General features: G+C 37.9%; 1 protein-coding gene across 2 annotated transcripts in view; it reads left to right on the top strand.

Moving 5' to 3' along the window:
- The first annotated feature begins 7339 nt into the window (after positions 1–7339).
- Positions 7340–17218, top strand: part of ZFAND1 (zinc finger AN1-type containing 1) — a 19533-nt gene continuing 9654 nt past the window's right edge. Inside the window, exons 1-6 of one of the 2 annotated variants that reach the window (XM_025393933.1) lie at positions 7340–7422; positions 10252–10294; positions 11201–11240; positions 13385–13512; positions 13604–13695; positions 14461–14582. In XM_025393933.1, coding sequence (XP_025249718.1) covers positions 7368–7422; positions 10252–10294; positions 11201–11240; positions 13385–13512; positions 13604–13695; positions 14461–14582 — 480 coding nt within the window. In that variant the 5' untranslated portion in view covers positions 7340–7367. The remainder of the gene's footprint in view (positions 7423–10251; positions 10295–11200; positions 11241–13384; positions 13513–13603; positions 13696–14460; positions 14583–17218) is intronic. The other variant, XM_025393932.1, reaches the window with a different exon arrangement.

Here is a 17218-nt window from a genome sequence, read left to right as displayed (position 1 = left end):
CAGCCTGGCCAACATGATGAAGCCCCGTCTCTACTAAAAATACAAAAATTAGCCGGGCATGGTGGCGGGCGCCTGTAATCCCAGCTACTCGGGAAGCTGAGGCAGAGAAATGGTTGCACCTGGGAGGCGGAGGTTGCAGTGAACCACGATCATGCCACTGCACTCCTGCCTGGGTGACAGAGCAAGACTCCCTCTCAAAAAAAAAAAAAAAGAAAAAAAAAGAAAAAAAAAAATCCTAAACTTCATTAGACTTAAATGTAAACCATTTAATGGATATAAAGTGAAATACAGCCCCCACCTCAATGTTACTCTTACTGCATTACCTACTTAAAATTGATTTCTACACTTTCCTTTACCTCTAGAGTTTCACTATACCTGAGTACAATCACATGAGATTTGTACCTAATCAAGAAATACACCTAATCTCTCCAATCCTGCTCCTCTACCTCTTAGTTAATAACTCCAGGCTTCCCTTTTCTCAGGCCAAAAACCTTGGAATCAACCTTGACCCACATCCCATCCATCAGCAGATCCCGTGAGTTCTAACTATGATGGAAACCTGCCCACTAGCCACCACCAATATAACTAGCATGATGCTTCAAACCACTGTCATCTCTCACCCAGATTATCCCACTAGACTTCTGACTCTTCTACAAATACCTTGACCCTATTACAGCCTCCCTACATAGCAAACAGATGGAGACGGAGACGAAAACCTCCAGTGACTTCCCACCTCACTCCAATTATAAGCGAAGGTCTTCACAAATGTCTTCAAGCTCCTACATGAAATAATACTGACCCTTAAGTTTACTTCACCTGTGTCTCCCTATCCATATATCCCCATCTACTCTGCTCCAGCCACACCGGTGTCCTCAATTTGGCTGGAGTACACCAAGCATACTGTCATTGCACAGGCTGCTCCTCTGCCTAGAAACCTGCCACCAGACACCTATTTCATTCCCTTCTTCACCTTCTTTAGATCTTTATCCCATTTTTGTCCCACCATATCAGAAACTGCAACCCTATTGTCTCACTTCTGTACCCCAAAAGAACTCTAACCCTCTTTCTCAGCTTTGTTTTTCTCCATAGTACTTACCACTATCTATCTTACGCTCTTTTGCATTTTTAAGTTTTTATTTTCCATTGCTTCCCCACCATCCCCAGAATCCTGGCCCTCAGAGCGGGAATTTTTATTTGTTCTATTTTCACCAGTATTTTCCTATAACAGAGCCTGGCGCACTGTAGACACTCTATCAATATTTGTTGAATAAATGAATGCATAAAGAAATACAACATAAGTGATAAAATATCCAAATGATGGTACAGCATATGAAAATATTTGGAAACACATTTCCTAGATCCAAGAATCTGTGTTATCATTCTGATAATACAAAAAAGAATCAAAGCATCAAATCTCAGAACCGGTATGCAAAGACTCTCACAAAATGTCTGGCCCATCTTAATTTGGGCAAAAAACAAAAAACTTTGGACAGATATTGCACCTAGCATTAGAGAAGGAGGCAATGACTTCCTCTTATAAGAAATATACTCTCTAGGCTGGGCGAGATGGCTCACACCTGTAATCCCAGCACTTTGGGAGGCCGAGACAGGTGGATCATCTGAGGTCAGGAGTTTGAGAGCAGCTTGGCCAACATGGAGAAACCCTGTCTCTACCAAAAATACAAAAAAAAAAAAAATTAGCCGGGCGTGGTGGCGCGAGCCTGTAGTCCCAGCTACTCGAGAGGCTGAGGCAGGAGAAAGGAGGCTGAGGCAAAAGAATTGCCTGAACCCAGGAGGCAGAGGTTGCAGTGAGGCAAGATCATGCCACTGCACTCCATCCTGGACAATAGAGTAAGACTCGGTCTCAAAAAAAAAAAAAAAAGAAGAAGAAGAAGAAGGAAATATACCCTTGAGAAACTAGTTCGTATTTTTAAATATTTGATTCTTTTCATTGGTGAGAATTTTAAGGAGTAAAGTTAATAGTAGGTGTTGTTGCTATTTTTTTTCTATAGTTAGATTTTTTTCTATAGTTAGATTAATTATTTTGAATATCCCATTAGTGCCAAAATGCAATTTAAGACATCATTTCAAAATAATCTTATGTATGCTTATCAGAACTACTAAATTTATCTTTCTAAAGAATAATTACCTGAGAAAATGTTACAAAGTTACCTGGGAAGGCAAACTATTGCTTAAAAAAACCATGCTTTTCAAAACTCACACACATAACTGCTGCCATGATAATAGTAGGGATTGCAGTTTTGATGATAGGTTTTCCTTTGCTTCACACCCTTATTCATCTCTACTGCTTCAGCCCTAAACATTATAAACTCTCAGTTTTACGTAATGGTTTTTAGTTCCTTCGCCATCCTGCTGCCCTCCTTTAAATATATGCCCCAATTTGCCTCTTTCACATTTGAAGTATGGTTCTCAGAACCAAGCAAAATATTCCCAGTGGTTTTGAGTGGCCAACCACAGTGAACAAACTACCATGTTCATGTTCTTTGTTCTGAATTTTACATTTTTATTAATATTAATTGAAAGTATAACCACACGGGAGGCAGCGTATATCAGTGTTGACTTGTTCATTCATTGACTCAGTGGACAGATTTTTTCTGAGGTTTTACCATATGCCAAGCATTGAGCAATGAGATAGAGATGTAATAAATAAGACACAGTATTTGTTCTCAGGTGACAAAGAGGAGACAGATATTAATCAATAATCATGCAAAAATAAACTCAGAAATTGTGATAAATGCTATGGAAATACTATGAGAAATTTGAGAATATATATTGCGGTAGTTAAAACAATGGCCCTCAAAGTCGTATACATTATAATCCATGAACCTGTGACTCTGTCACCTTACACGGCAAAAAGGACTCTGTAGGTGTGATTAAGTTAAGGCTCATCAAATGAGATTATCCTGAAATATCTAGGTGGGCCCAATGTGATCACGAGAGTCCTTAAGAGAGGAAGGCAGAAGGGTTAGAGACAGACATGGCAAAAGGAAAAATGGGAAGGTTTGGTGAGGAAGAGGAAGAGATTTGAGGATGCCACTTTCTGGTTTTGAAGACTGAGGAAGGAGTCATGAGTCAAGGAATTTGGGCAACCTTTAGAAGCTGGAAAAGACAAGGAATTGGATGTTTCCTAGAGCCTTCAGAAGGGATGCAGCCCTGTCAATATGCTGATTTTAGGACTTCTGACCTCCAGAATTTTAAGATAATATTTGTGGGTTTTGTTTTACTTTATTTTGTTTGTTTTTTTGTTTTGAGTCTCACTCTTTAGCCCAGGCTGGAGTGCAACGTCATGATCTTGGCTCACTGCAACCTCCACCTCCCGGGTTCAAGCAATTCTCCCACCTCAGCCTCCTGAGTAGCTGAGATTACAAGCACTTGCCATCATGCCCAAATACTTTTGTATTTTTGTAGAGACAGGGTTTCACCATGTTGGCCAGGCTGGTCTTGAACCTCAGGTGATAAGCGCACCTTGGCCTCCCAAAGTGCTGGGATTAAAGGCATAAGCCACCACATCCAGCCTACATTTGTATTGTTTAAAGCCACTAGGTTGATGCTAATTTGTTAAAGCAACAATGAGAAATCAGTACATAGAACAAAAGACCTGATCCAACTTGGGGCAGGTCCTAGATCCCTCTTTTGAGAGCTGAAAGATGAGGAGGAGATAACCAGGCAAATGTGGGGAAAGAAGAAAGCATTCCAGACTATGAGACTGGTCCCTGAGGTTGGGCAGGAGGACAACTAGTAAGTCCAAATAAGTAAGAAGTCAGTGGAGACACGAAAGGAGAGAGTAGTTTTATATATGGGAGAGAGGGAGGCAGGAGCTGAGTCATTTTTATAAGCTATTCTATAGAATGAGGATAATAGTATCTAAAAGTGTTGTTGTGAAGATTAAATAAAATAATCCTTTTAAGTGCCTGGTACGTAGTAAGTAATAATAAGAATTGCAGCTGTTATTATTAAAATTTGAATTTAGACTCTTCAAGATTTGATTTTGAACATGATGTGCAAGACAGACTGATATCCAGAAAGGAAAAATGATTCTGTCATGTGAACTATGGAATATCTCACTTTTTATTTGTTTTATTCATTGCTTGTATATTAGTCAGATATTGCCATGATGATGCTGTGTAACAAAACACCCCAAAAACCTCAGGACATACAACAAAAGGATTTATACTCATGCTCACAGATCTGCAGGTCTAATGAGATCTCACTGGGCTGGAAAAAGACTTGGCTTGGTAGCTCTTCTTCAGTTTATGGATTGACTGAACTTGCTTCCAGTTTGTGGGCTGGGTTTGGGTATATTCCGCATGTGTTCATTCTAGGGCCCAGATTGAAGGGCAGTAGCTACTTGCCGCATGTTCCTCTCATGGATGGAGCACTAGAGCACAAGGGCCAAGCCAAACCTCATGTAAGGCCTCTACCTGGGTCAAATCGGCCAATGATCTGTAGGCCAAGGCAAGTTACATGGCCAAGTTCGAAATTAAGGAGGTGGTAAAGTACACCCTGCCCTCAGTGGGATGGAAAGAGAGATATTTTCTGACCTGTAATTCAAAGTCACACTTGCTAGTTTATAACACTTTGTAAATTTCATATTAAGGGATAATAATCTCAATTAACAACTATGTTCTATTTTATCCACATTTATTAATATTATATTTAGCAGAAATTTTTCATATGACAGATTTAAAATCTATACATAATAATATAACTTATGGTAAATAATCACTATAATATGGAATTTTAATATAAACATCACTGCCCTCTTTTCAAATGTACAACAACACATTAGGCATTTTCCCCCTCTTAATTTTAATTTTTAAATGTTATTCTTCAGTAATCATAACTTTTTTTTAAAGGGTAGTCACTGAGGATAACTACAGAGACTAAGCTCTTTTTTTTGTTTTTTGAGATGGAGTTTCTCTCTTGTTGCCCAGGATGGAGTGCAATGGCTTGAACTCGGCTCATTGCAACCTCTTCTTCTCAGGTTCAAGCGATTCTCCTGCCTCAGCCTCCTGAGTAGCTGGGAATTCAGGCGCATACCACCACGCCTGGCTGATTTTTGTATTTTTAGTAGAAACAGTGTTTCTCCATGTGGGTCAGGCTGATCTTGAACTCCCGAACTCAGGTGATCTGCCCGCCTTAGCCTCCCAATGTGCTGGGATTACAGGCGTGAGCCACCGCGCCTGGCCTAAGAGACATATCTGAGGGAGAACTGCTAGTGTTTAATGGCTACTTCCATGAGAAGTAAGAAAGGAGAAGTGGAGAATAAATCCAAGATTGACCGGTTGAATGAAACAAGTATGTGGTAGGCTGCCTTTGTTAGAAAGGGGATGATATGGTAGGAAAGTATCCCATTTTGGACTTAAGACACCATGACAAATGACGACACATAGATCTATCAGACAGTTGGAAATAGCTACTTCACGTTTGGTAAAATGTTCTCGGGACTGAGAATATGGGTATGAGAGGCTTTAATATGGAAGCCATGGGAATTTCACTTGTATGAGGATGTAAATTGATAAATGGACCAAAGACATAAACATAGTGAAATAGATGTGTTTAAGTAGCACCTAGAGAAGAAACCAGCAAAGGAGACTAAATAGAGAAAGCAGTGACAGCAACTGCAATCCTGGCTACTCTAATCATCTGATGTTCCATGAGGTGTCCAAGAACTGAAAAAAATAAAAATATATCCAGAATAATTGGACTGACAAAACATGTATTTGCCACCTATCTAGAACATTCCAAACACCTAGTAAAATTCCCAGAAACCTGTTATTGATTGATCTGATCAACTTAAACATAAAATCTAGGTAAGCGGCTGATCCCTAGATCCAAGAATACCAGAAGTCTTTAGTACTTGCATTTTTTGTCCTGGTTCATCCACTAAATTCAGCCAATCATTTAATGTCTATGAACTGGTTTTCTCATCTTAATAAAAGAAAAGCTATGGAGGCTGGGATAGCCAGATGACATCTTAGGTTACCTACAGCTCTAAAATTTAAAGTTTCTCCAGAGACTCAAGCAATTCTGAGATGGAAATCTTAAATAGATTGACTCAAGAGCAAATGCAGAAGTAATGATTACTCTTTCCTAGTGTCACCCTTCCCCCTACCTCAATGATTAATGATTGGGAATCCCCAGAAGGATATGGGAGGCATAGAATACTTTTCTAGTTCCCGTCAAAAGTGCTGGGTGATTGTCACCCATCCACACTGAGTGGTGCCTGGCATCACATTGGTGGAATGGCATTCATATGTAACCCACCGAGAAGTACCTCTCCTTCAGTACCTTTGCAGTGGCTCACCAGACACCTGATACTCCCCTACCTCCCAGTGGAATCCCATAAGCTTTCTTCAGGTAGTTGCGCTAAATGAGTCTGAGTTCTCTGAGGAACTCTGTAAGGTTCAGTACACATTCAAGGTCTCAGGAGTTAAGATTTCTCCCCCCCCCCCCCCCCCCCAAAAAAAAATTAAAAAAAAAAAAAAAAAAAAAAAAAGGACAAGATAAAGAAAATGAAACATTAACTTTTAAAAACCCCTGATGACTGTTTTGCAAGGGGCATGTATGTTACACTATATAATCAAGTAACACTGGTTGAGGGGTGGCTCAGGAATTGAATAACCAGTGTCTGTCTCTTCTGCTTGATGATTGCAACACTGTGTGCCAGGCACTGTTCTGGTTCCTGGAGTTATATTAACTTTTAAAAAAATAAATAAAAGACAATTTCTGTGAAGCCGTTACTGATTTTCGTGGTTGTACGCAGGGAACCGCGATACGCAATCGTTCAGAAAGGCAGGTGGGCATTTCTTTTTTTTTTTTTTTTTGAGACGGAATTTCACTCTTCTTACCCAGGTTGGAGTGCAATGGTCCAATCTTGGCTCACTGCAACCTCCGCCTCCCAGGTTCAAGCGATTCTCCTGCCTCAGCCTCCCGAGTAGCTGGTATTACAGGCATGCGCCACCACGCCCGGCTAATTTTGTATGTTTAGTAGAGACGGGGGTTTCTGCACCCTGGTCAGGCTGGTCTCGAACTCCTGACCTCAGGTGATCCGCCCGCCGCGGCCTGACAAAGTGCTGGGATTACAGGCGTGAGCCACCGCGCCCAGCTGCAGGTGAGTATTTCTTTAAGGACTGGGCGAGAGGCCTTCCGCTCCGAGAACACTTACAGAAAGTGGCCTTTCCTGGTCACTGCGAACGCACCTAGGACACAGCGAACAGCTGGCTTCCGGGCCCCGCCCCCACCTGTAGACTCCGCCTCTGGGTCCGCCACTCTCCCGTCAGGCGCCGCGCGCGCTCATTGCCCGGCCTGTCAGGCTGTGTCCCGCCCCTTGCGGCTCCGGAGAGATGGCGGAGTTGGACATCGGGCAGCATTGCCAGGTGGAGCACTGCCGGCGGCGAGGTGATCGGGGAGCCCCCAGCCCCCATCCCCGGCCACGGGATACCGGGGCTCCGCTTTGGCTCCGCGGATGATGGCGGCGGGTGAGGGGAGGCCACAAGGATGGGCAGAGTCTGAGGAGCGGGGTGAGAGCGTTTCTCCTGGGGCTGCAGTGAGATCGGTTGGTTCGTGTTTTTGTTGGCCGTGAGGCTTTGAAATGACTTGTGGTATCCTTGGAAGGAAGATATCCTGTTTCAATTTCTGAAAACGTACCTTACAGTGTTCATTTTGGTTTTCGAGTGTGCCGTGTCCGAGCAGTGCACGAAGCCCACTGCTGGGTCGCGTGGCGCACACTTACCCTGCTGAGCGCGGGGATGGGACGCGTAGGATTGGTCTGAGAGTGTTGTCTTTTGGCTTTGCCACTGCGACCTACGGCCAGCCACTTTCCCAAACTTTTTGTTTACTTATCTGTTACTTAGCTGTCAGGAGGAGTTGGGCGAGATCAGCTCGCCCAACTGGTATTCACGTGGGTTTGTGTCCGGAAGAAGGTACTTCCTTAGCTTGTATCAAATTCTCAAAGGCATCCTGATCCTCAGATTATTCCACCAAGTGGTCATCATGCTCTCCTAGCTCTGTCATTCCCTGATTCTTATTATTATTGTTTGAACAAACATTTACAGATTATTGATTTTGGTGCTTGGACCACATAAGGGTGTAAACTACAGTCATTTACACAGAAGACCTTTCCAACTAGTAAGCTGCGTTTTAGAGAGAATTAATAATATGGCGATGAGCTCTCCCCATTGTACTGAGAGACCTTGGGATATACCTAGTCCAAGGTAATGTGGCACTGACTTCAGGATGCCATACACCTGAAAAAGGCAAGTTTTTGGAGCGGTAGAACCACACAGACTGCTCAGTCGTTGTTACTAGGTTTCACACACTACATAAGGTAGCAAACAGGTTTAATCTCCCCTTGCAACTTCAGTCATTGGTATCAAGTGCCTGAATACGGTATCAGGGACTCTGAGATTTAGCCCAGTTTCAGTGGAGTTCCATAATTGATTAGTGATTTCTACTGTGGGTGTGCATGATAGGACAGGTGACAATCCCTATACTATCTATGTATCTTTCACCACTGGCTGTACTAACAAGACAGTGTGACTTTTTTCATGTGGAAGCTTAGCCATTTGGGTTTTGATTGTAAATTATGTGTGTCTGTGCCTGATCCCCCACTAGTGAGTCCAATACACATTATATGCCATTCATGACATAGTTCATTTTCCTTTCCAGCTATTTATCTTTTTAGTGTCAATAACTGAGATGAGGCCAGGCCTATCTGTTTGGGACTAGTGGAAAGCAGTTAAGATTTAGACTGTGTCAAGTGTATATCCTAAATTTTATCTCCCTTCTGGAGGGATTGAAGGATGGTATCAGGTGCTGGGAAATTGTCTTGACTTAACTCTTTCCCCTGGGTCCTTCTGGTTTGCATCTAATACTTCATTATTAAAAGTCTCAAAATATTAAGCATCTCCACCCAGTCACTGCAGTATTGTTCTTTTTTGTTTGTTTGTTTGTTTTGTTTTTAGATGGAGTCTGGCTCTGTGGCCCAGGATGGAGTGCAGTGGCGCCATCTCAGCTCTCTGCAACCTCCTGAGTTCAAGTGATTCTCCTGCCTCACAGCCTCTTGAGTAGCTGGGATTACAGGCATGAACCACCATGCCCAGCTAATTTTTTTGTGTTTTTTTTAAATTTTTTAGTAGAGATGGGGTTTCGCCATGTTGGCCAGGCTGTTTTCAAACTCTCAACCTCAGGTGATCTGCCCGCGTCGGCCTCCCAAAGTGCTGGGATTACAGGCATGAGCCACCGCGCACGACGCCTGGCAGTATTGTTCTGAGTTGAGTGTACTCAAAAGAAGTTAATTGTTGTATTATTCTTATTAATTATAGTTACTGTATTACTATTCTGATCTTTTATATATATCTCATTTGGTTTTTATAAGTACACTATGAGGTCTGTGTGGCCTACAGCATAGATACAGATATAGATATATTCACACATGCATACACACACATATACATATATACACAGAAAGGATGTGCTTATCTCTTTATACCTGTCTCTGTATCTACCTGTCTATATCTTTCTATTTTTTCTTACCCAGTAATAGAGCTTTGGTTTTCTATATGTTTATTTACCTACGTATATAGAAACACACACACATATACTTTATACTAACTACTATATATTACCTCAAATTATATATATTTGAAATACCATAAATCTTATAGATGTATATATAAATATAAATGTATTTGAATATAGTCAAGCTTTGGCGATATATGTATATGTTGTTCACACACAGATATATATTAGTACACAGATATATATATATAAAAATATATATATTTATTGGATATATAAAAATATACATATATATCCAAAGCTTTACTGTTAAGTAACTTGCCTAGCATTGTTAGATTAGTAAGCAGTGAATCAGAATTGAATCCCAGGTTTTAACTCCAAATGCAGAATTTTTGCAGTATACAGTCATCAAAAACAACACCTAGTAAATCTGGGAAACAAAACAAAAAAGAAAAAACCACTAGAACTTATTTTTGTCTGACTTAGTAAAGTTACAAGTAACATCTATTAATACCTTCTGTTAATCCAATTGCTTTCTGTCACAGTTGTTGAAGTTGTGATTACTTTTGTTAGAGTGGTTACATAGTGCTTGCTACACTAGGATATTAATCAAAATGGGAAATTTTTCCATAGAGGTTGCTTTCTTGCTTAAGAAAACTAAATCAAAATCAGATACTGACCAGTATATACATTTTCTCTCAATTTTAGATTTTCTTCCATTTGTGTGTGATGATTGTTCAGGAATATTTTGGTAAGTTAAGTTTTTATGCAGGATTTGGGAGTAATTTTAATGTTTATTAATATGAGATTATTTCTGAAAAGTAGAATGATTTAAAGTAATTGTTACTTTAGCCATTGATCATTGATATTCTGTATCCTTATAGGCTCTGATTACTTCTTCATATATGTGACTAATTTTTAAACTTCCAAAAGTGGGGTTATGTATGTGAATTTTATATAAAAGTTATATTTTTGTCTTTTAATTACAAGGAGAAAATAATATTCACAATATAAAGAATATGGTAAAAATCTAGTTATAATTATTACTCTTTATTTTAATTAATAAAATGAAAGCCCAATCTGTAAATGCCTTAAAATAGGAATCACAGCATTTGACTACGTTACATGCCAAGTAAAACCTGGGAATTAATCAAGAATTTTGGAAAATGGATTTTCCTTACAGTTAAACTTTAAAATGTCAAGTATTTGTTTTACAAAATAGAGCACTGAAAGAATGATTTTTTTTCAGAATATAATTCAGAATGATTTGTTGGAAGTAAATAAAAGTAATGTATATTTTTAAATTATTTGGAATTAGAACACTCTTTACATTTTACTACTGATGATCTTTTAGAAATAAAAAGAGGTGAAAGATACGTTTATATTTTCATATACCCTAAAGCATTCAAAGTAAACGTAATTTAGGGTAGTGAATTGTTTTACTCATTCAAGTTGAACATTTGTGTTTTAAAACGTTTGAGACTATAGATGCTCCATCTTTAATTTATCTGACATTTCAGTTTTTTCTCATATTCAAAGTTATTAATGTAGTATGAGCATAATGTATCTTAAGAATAGTGAACATTAAAATATTGCAAATTACTGCAGTTATCTTTAAGTATGTTATTTAAATAAACACTTACTATTATTATTTAAGCCTTGAACACAGAAGCAGGGAGTCTCATGGTTGTCCTGAGGTATGTTAATACTTTTCCGATCTGATAAAATGTATTTGTATTTATGTACTTTTATTCCAAATTTGATTAGATTTAAAGCCAGTCAGTGTCACAGAGATTAAAGTTTGGCACACTAAACTGATTAGGCAAACAGGCTTTTGCTTCATTTATATTATTTTTCTCTGTTTGAAAGAAAAATTGTTTTACTTGGTATTTGTAAATGTTTATCCTCATAATTCTTATTCTTTAACATTTGTTTAGGTAGCCCACTTACAGCGTAAGGCTATATATTTATTTGTTTGTTTTGTTCTGTTTCGTTTTTTTTGAGATGGAGTTTTGCTCTTGTTGCCCAGGCTGGAGTGCAGTGGCCTGATCTTGGCTCACTGCAACCTCTGCCTCCTGGGTTCAAGTGATTCTCCTGGCTCAGCCTCCCAAGTAGCTGGGATTATATGCATGCGCCACCATGCCCAACTGATTTTTGTATTTTTAGTAGAGATGGGGTTTCACCATGTTGGCCAGGCTGGTCTGAAACTCCTGACCTCAGGTGATCTACCCGTCTTGGCCTCCCAAAGTGTTGGGATTACAGGCGTTAGCCACCACGGCCATCTAAGGCTATATATTTATAAATATACACTTAAGTTAATGTCCTCCTTGTATATTCCCTCCAGTTCACTGTGTCCTTCACTGTTGTGTTCATTTTCACTGATGCCCGCTGATAGGATCTGTGGTAGTAAATCATTCTGGCTCAGTCAGCCTAAGATAACCAGGAAGAAACCTATAGTATAATAAAATTCCTACCCTAATTTTGCACAAATCATAAGTTAAGAAAGGTCTGGCAAATAGAGGTCAAAATATTACCCTTATTACTGGTAAAGATAAGTTGAATGATGAAGCTCAGCATAAAGCCAAATGGGTTTGCAAAGAAAATCCAGAATTAGGCAGACTTGCCCAGCAGTCACAGCAGTACTGGACCAGGTTAGGCTTTCTCCTGAAGGCAGTTCAATTCCAAAAGGAAGAGAGAAAGCTAAACCTGCCATGTTCAATGTGTTCTAACACTTTTCAGTGGACATTTATTCCTGCCCACCATTTACCAAGTGCTTTACCAAATATTTTCACATCTGTTTTCTCAGTTATAGAAAGTTATTAAAGTTACATGAGATTCAGTTGAAATCTGATTCTTTCGAGTTTAAATGATCAGTCAAAATTTGATTCTTTGAAGTTTACGTGATCTATTTGAGGAAAATTAAAATTACCTAGCATGTTGATTTTATGCAGCGTTAACTGGAGGAAATATTCAGTCATACAATAAAACTTACTGATGTTTCTTGCAGTTTATAAATCTATCCTGTATTTTCTTTTTTCTTAGGATATAATTTGATTTCTCTGAATGTCTCTCAGATAATTAGATTCTGTTAATTAAATACTGAAACATCATTAGGCCATTGCCACAAGTTCAAAAAGATACTTAATTCCAATAAGATGTAACTATTATTTATAAAAAGAAATTCCCTTTGGTTGTAGTTTTCAAGCATTTATTTCCCTAAGTTTACTCATCTTTAGAAACCTGGTTTGTTAATGCTCAGAATAGCCTGGCTGATCTAGATTTTTTTTTTTTTTTTTTTTTTTAGTCTTATAAAATCTTTTCTTCCTGTGGTGGAGTATTTGCTGGTAATAAAAATATGAAATAGGGCATAAAGAATAATGTGTGATTACGAAAACTGTCTTTAACCTTTTATCTCACGAATAAATAAATATTTTTAAGTGTTTTATTCTCTGAGTTAAGTATTTTATCTCCTAAAATTAGTGTGGAAATTAGGTTGACTTGCCATTTGAGGGTTGATGAGATAATTACCTGAGCATATCATGGGGGCATCTTTGTATGAGACTGTTACAAAGCAGGTTAAAATTATAGAGCGTAATTAAATAGTCATTTCAACTTGACTTAGAAGACAAATATACCACAGTAGGAAAATTATGAAAATGTGGAACAGTCAGCATAGTAATCATTTGTCACACAAAACATTCATTATAATCTTTATGTGAGAGTAAGTAACTTGCTCTAATAAGTTTAAGCAAAAATAATATGAATGCTGCCTTCTAGAATAGACACATTGATTTGGTTTAGGTCTGAAATGTAATACATTTCATCCTTTTTGCATTTTCAGGTGACTGTAATCAATGAGAGACTGAAGACAGATCAATATACATCTTACCCATGCTCATTCAAAGACTGTGCTGAGAGAGAACTTGTGGCAGTTATATGTCCTCATTGTGAGAAGAATTTTTGCCTGAGGTGGTTGATCACTTAGGCTGTTCACACTTTGTATATCTATTTAAGTCCTATACAAACACATGAACTAGTGTCACTCTTCTGTTGCTCATAGACACCGTCATCAGTCAGATCATGAGTGTGAAAAACTGGAAATCCCAAAGCCTCGAATGGCTGCCACTCAGAAGCTTGTTAAAGACATTATTGGTAAGTATCTAGAAAGTGTGTTTTGTTGCTTTCCTAGTTCCAGAGCTCCTGCTTCTTATGTCTACTTTCCAATTACGGGAGGCATCATTAATAGCCCTAGTGGTATTTGTATTAACTTGCATTTTGATGATATTCTTGTGACAGTATATCTTACGAGGTCTACCTGAACAATGAAAATTTGGAAATTATTTAGAAAGTACTCCACCATAAGTACTTATCTCTTTTGCTGAGCCACTTAGATTAGCTAGTTAACCATTGGTGTAGAAATTGTATTCATGAGATTGAAGTAGCCAGCTGCTTTCTCTACAGACTAAACTCTAAACCTAGTCAGCTGTGCTGTGAATACTGCTGATAATAAGAGATACCAGAAATGAATGTATCTCTGACTTAAATCAGTCTTTCTGACGGTATGCTAGCTCAGAATTTTTATTCCATATTAAGGATAGTACCTTTATTAAAATCTTACATATGCAAATCTTAAGGTTGTCTGTAGAAGCATTAATGACTGCTTTAGGTTGAATAGGCTTAAGTTGGAAAGAAGCACATTATGGTGAATTTTTTGATGTGGAGATTGCTTAGATCAATCTCAATGATATTTTTCCATTGACCATGTAAATACAATACCTATACAATGAATGTGGTCTCTGTATATCTCTCTTGTGTGTAATTTATATATGTTTCAGGGCCATAATTAATAAGTGTTTTATAATGAAACTCTATTTGTAATGTGAAAGTTTTATGTGATTACATGCTTACACTTCTTAGATTCCAAGACAGGAGAAACAGCAAGTAAACGACGGAAAGGTGCCAAAAATAGTGAAACAGCTGCAAAGGTTGCATTGATGAAATTAAAGATGCATGCTGATGGTGATAAGTCATTACCACAGGTTGGTCTTAGAGATTTTTTAAAACACAAAAATTTCAAATATAGTTGAAGTCCTCTTTGTGTTCCTCCTTCCCATCAATTAACAACTAACCTAAACCTAGTATGTATCATTCTTAATGTTGCATGGTATATGTCAGCATAAATAATACATAGTTTTATGAGTCTTTTCATTTTATAGACATGACAGTGAACCATATGTATCCTTCTTCGTGTTGGTTTTCTTTTTCCCACGTGGGATGTGCTGTTAACATTTATCCATGCTGAGACGTGTAGTCAACAAAATTCAGATTTTTTTCAATTTTTCGCTATTATAAACTGTCTGTGGTGACCATCCTTGTGTGTATGTAGAAGAGTTTCTCTAGGACTGTTCCTTTAAAACTTCACAATATCAGTTATTTTATATAACAACCCAATATATATATGCATACCCTAACACAGTTTAGTTGAATGGTACTTACCCTTAATATGTGTTATATTATAATATTTGTTATTCTATTTTAAAGATTGTTAGTCAGAACCTATTAGGTTGATTTTCCAACCTCTGATGGATTGAGACTCCCAGTTTAAAAAATGCTGCTTTAGGGAATATACCTGGAAATAGAAAACCTGGATTATGGGCTTTGCTGATCTTCAGCTTTACTAGATATGGTCAACTTCCTGTTGTCAGTGGTTGTACTCATTTGACACTTTCTATTAGTGCTTTCAACCATGTCTATTTTTGGCCATTTATTCCTTCATAAAAATGTTAGGATCACTTTGCCTTATTCTGTGAAATTATGATTTTGATAGGAACTATGCTGAATTTTAGATTAGAGACAGTTGACATCTTTAGAATTTTGACTTTTCTATCTATGTCTGTGGTATATCTTTCCAACTTTTCTTTAGGTTTTCTTTTATGTGTAATTATAGAAGTAACATTCTATAATGCCTACCATAAATATTTATATACCTTTTCTTAGTTTTATTCCTAGGCTCTTTATAATTTTTGCTGTCATTATAAATAATACCTTTTTTAAAAAATTACATTTTCCTAACTATTGTTGGTTAATGTTATGTTGACCTTCTATCTGGCAAATAAATTCCTAATAGTTCCCATATTTTGTAGATTTTTCTGGGCTATTTTCTTTGGAGTTATATCTTCTCCAAATACCAATTTTTTTGGATTTTTTCTGCAGATTTTCTCTTCTCTTTTGTCCATTATCATTGTTTGTCTTAATGTTGAGATCTTCAGAACAATGTTGAATAATATGGGCAATAGAAGGAATCATCATGTTTCTGACTTTAATGCAAATGTATCTAAAGTTTCCTCAAGTATTAGATATACTGTAAGTTAGTGTTAGTAGCCTTTTTCTTGATATTATTATTTCTTTCTATTCCTAGTTTGCTAGTAATTTACATTATGAATGGATATTAAACTTTACTGTAAATTTTTTTCTTACATCTAGTAAGATCATTGTTTCCTCATCAATGTAATAAGTTTTATCAATCAGGTTTCTGTCATTAGATCATCAAATATTCCAGGATAAATCACTTGACTCTGGTATATAATTCTTTTAAATTGATTTGCTAACATATTATTTAGTGTGTATTTGTGACATTAATAGCAAGATTATGCTCAAAAATTAGTTGAGCAGCTTTCTGTCTTCTATTCTTTGAGGCAGTTGTAGAGGGTGGGAATCACTTGTTCTCGAAGGTTTCGTAACACTCAGTTGTAGTAACTCTTGGAGAATTCCGAATACTATTCCAATGTGTTACATCTTTCTTTATCTGGATAATCTATTTCTTCTGAAGTCAATTTTGGTAAATATTTTTCCAAAAAATTGTTTGATGTAGATTTTTCAGTTTATTGTTATCAAGTTGTTGAAGTTATTCTGTTATACTTCAGAATCTCAGTGTGTCTTTAGTTATTCTACTTCTTTCTTAATATTTTTCATTTGTACTTTTCCTTCTTTCCCCTTTAGACAGAATAGCTACAAGTTTATCCTTATTTTTTCGTAGTGTTTTCAAAGAACTATGATTTGGATTTAAAGACCTCTGTGTTTTGTTTTCTGTTTCACTAATTGTTGCTTTTTTATTATTTCCTTCTGCTTTGTTTAGATTTTTCTCTAATGTCCTTTTTCCAGCCTTTCACATAGAATGATAATTTATTTATTTTATTTTTGTTTTGTTTTGTTTTGAGACAGAGTCTCATTCTGTCATCCAGGCTGGAGTGCAGTGGGGCAATCTCAGCTCACTGCAACCTTGGCCTCCTGGGTTCAAGTGATTCTCCTGCCTCAGCCTCATGAGTAGCTGGGATTACAGGTGTGCACTGCCACACCCGGCTAATTTTTGTATTTTTAGTAGAGACAGGATTTCACCATGTTGGTCAGGCTGGTCTTGAACTCCTGACCTCGTGATCCGCCCTCCTTGGCCTCCCAAAATGGTGGGATTACAGGCGTGAGCCACTGCGCCCCGCAAGTTTGTTTATTTTATTTTATTTTTTTGAGATGGAGTCTCACTCTGTCTCCCAGGCTGGAGTGCAGTGGCCGGATCTCAGCTCACTGCAAGCTCTGCCTCCCGGGTTTAAGCCATTCTCCTGCCTCAGCCTCCCGAGTAGCTGGGACTACAGGCGCCCGCCACCTTGCCTGGCTAGTTTTT

This window comes from Theropithecus gelada, chromosome 8 (assembly GCF_003255815.1).
Source record: "Theropithecus gelada isolate Dixy chromosome 8, Tgel_1.0, whole genome shotgun sequence".
Taxonomy (NCBI): domain Eukaryota; kingdom Metazoa; phylum Chordata; class Mammalia; order Primates; family Cercopithecidae; genus Theropithecus; species Theropithecus gelada.
This window is presented reverse-complemented; position numbering and strand designations above follow the sequence as displayed.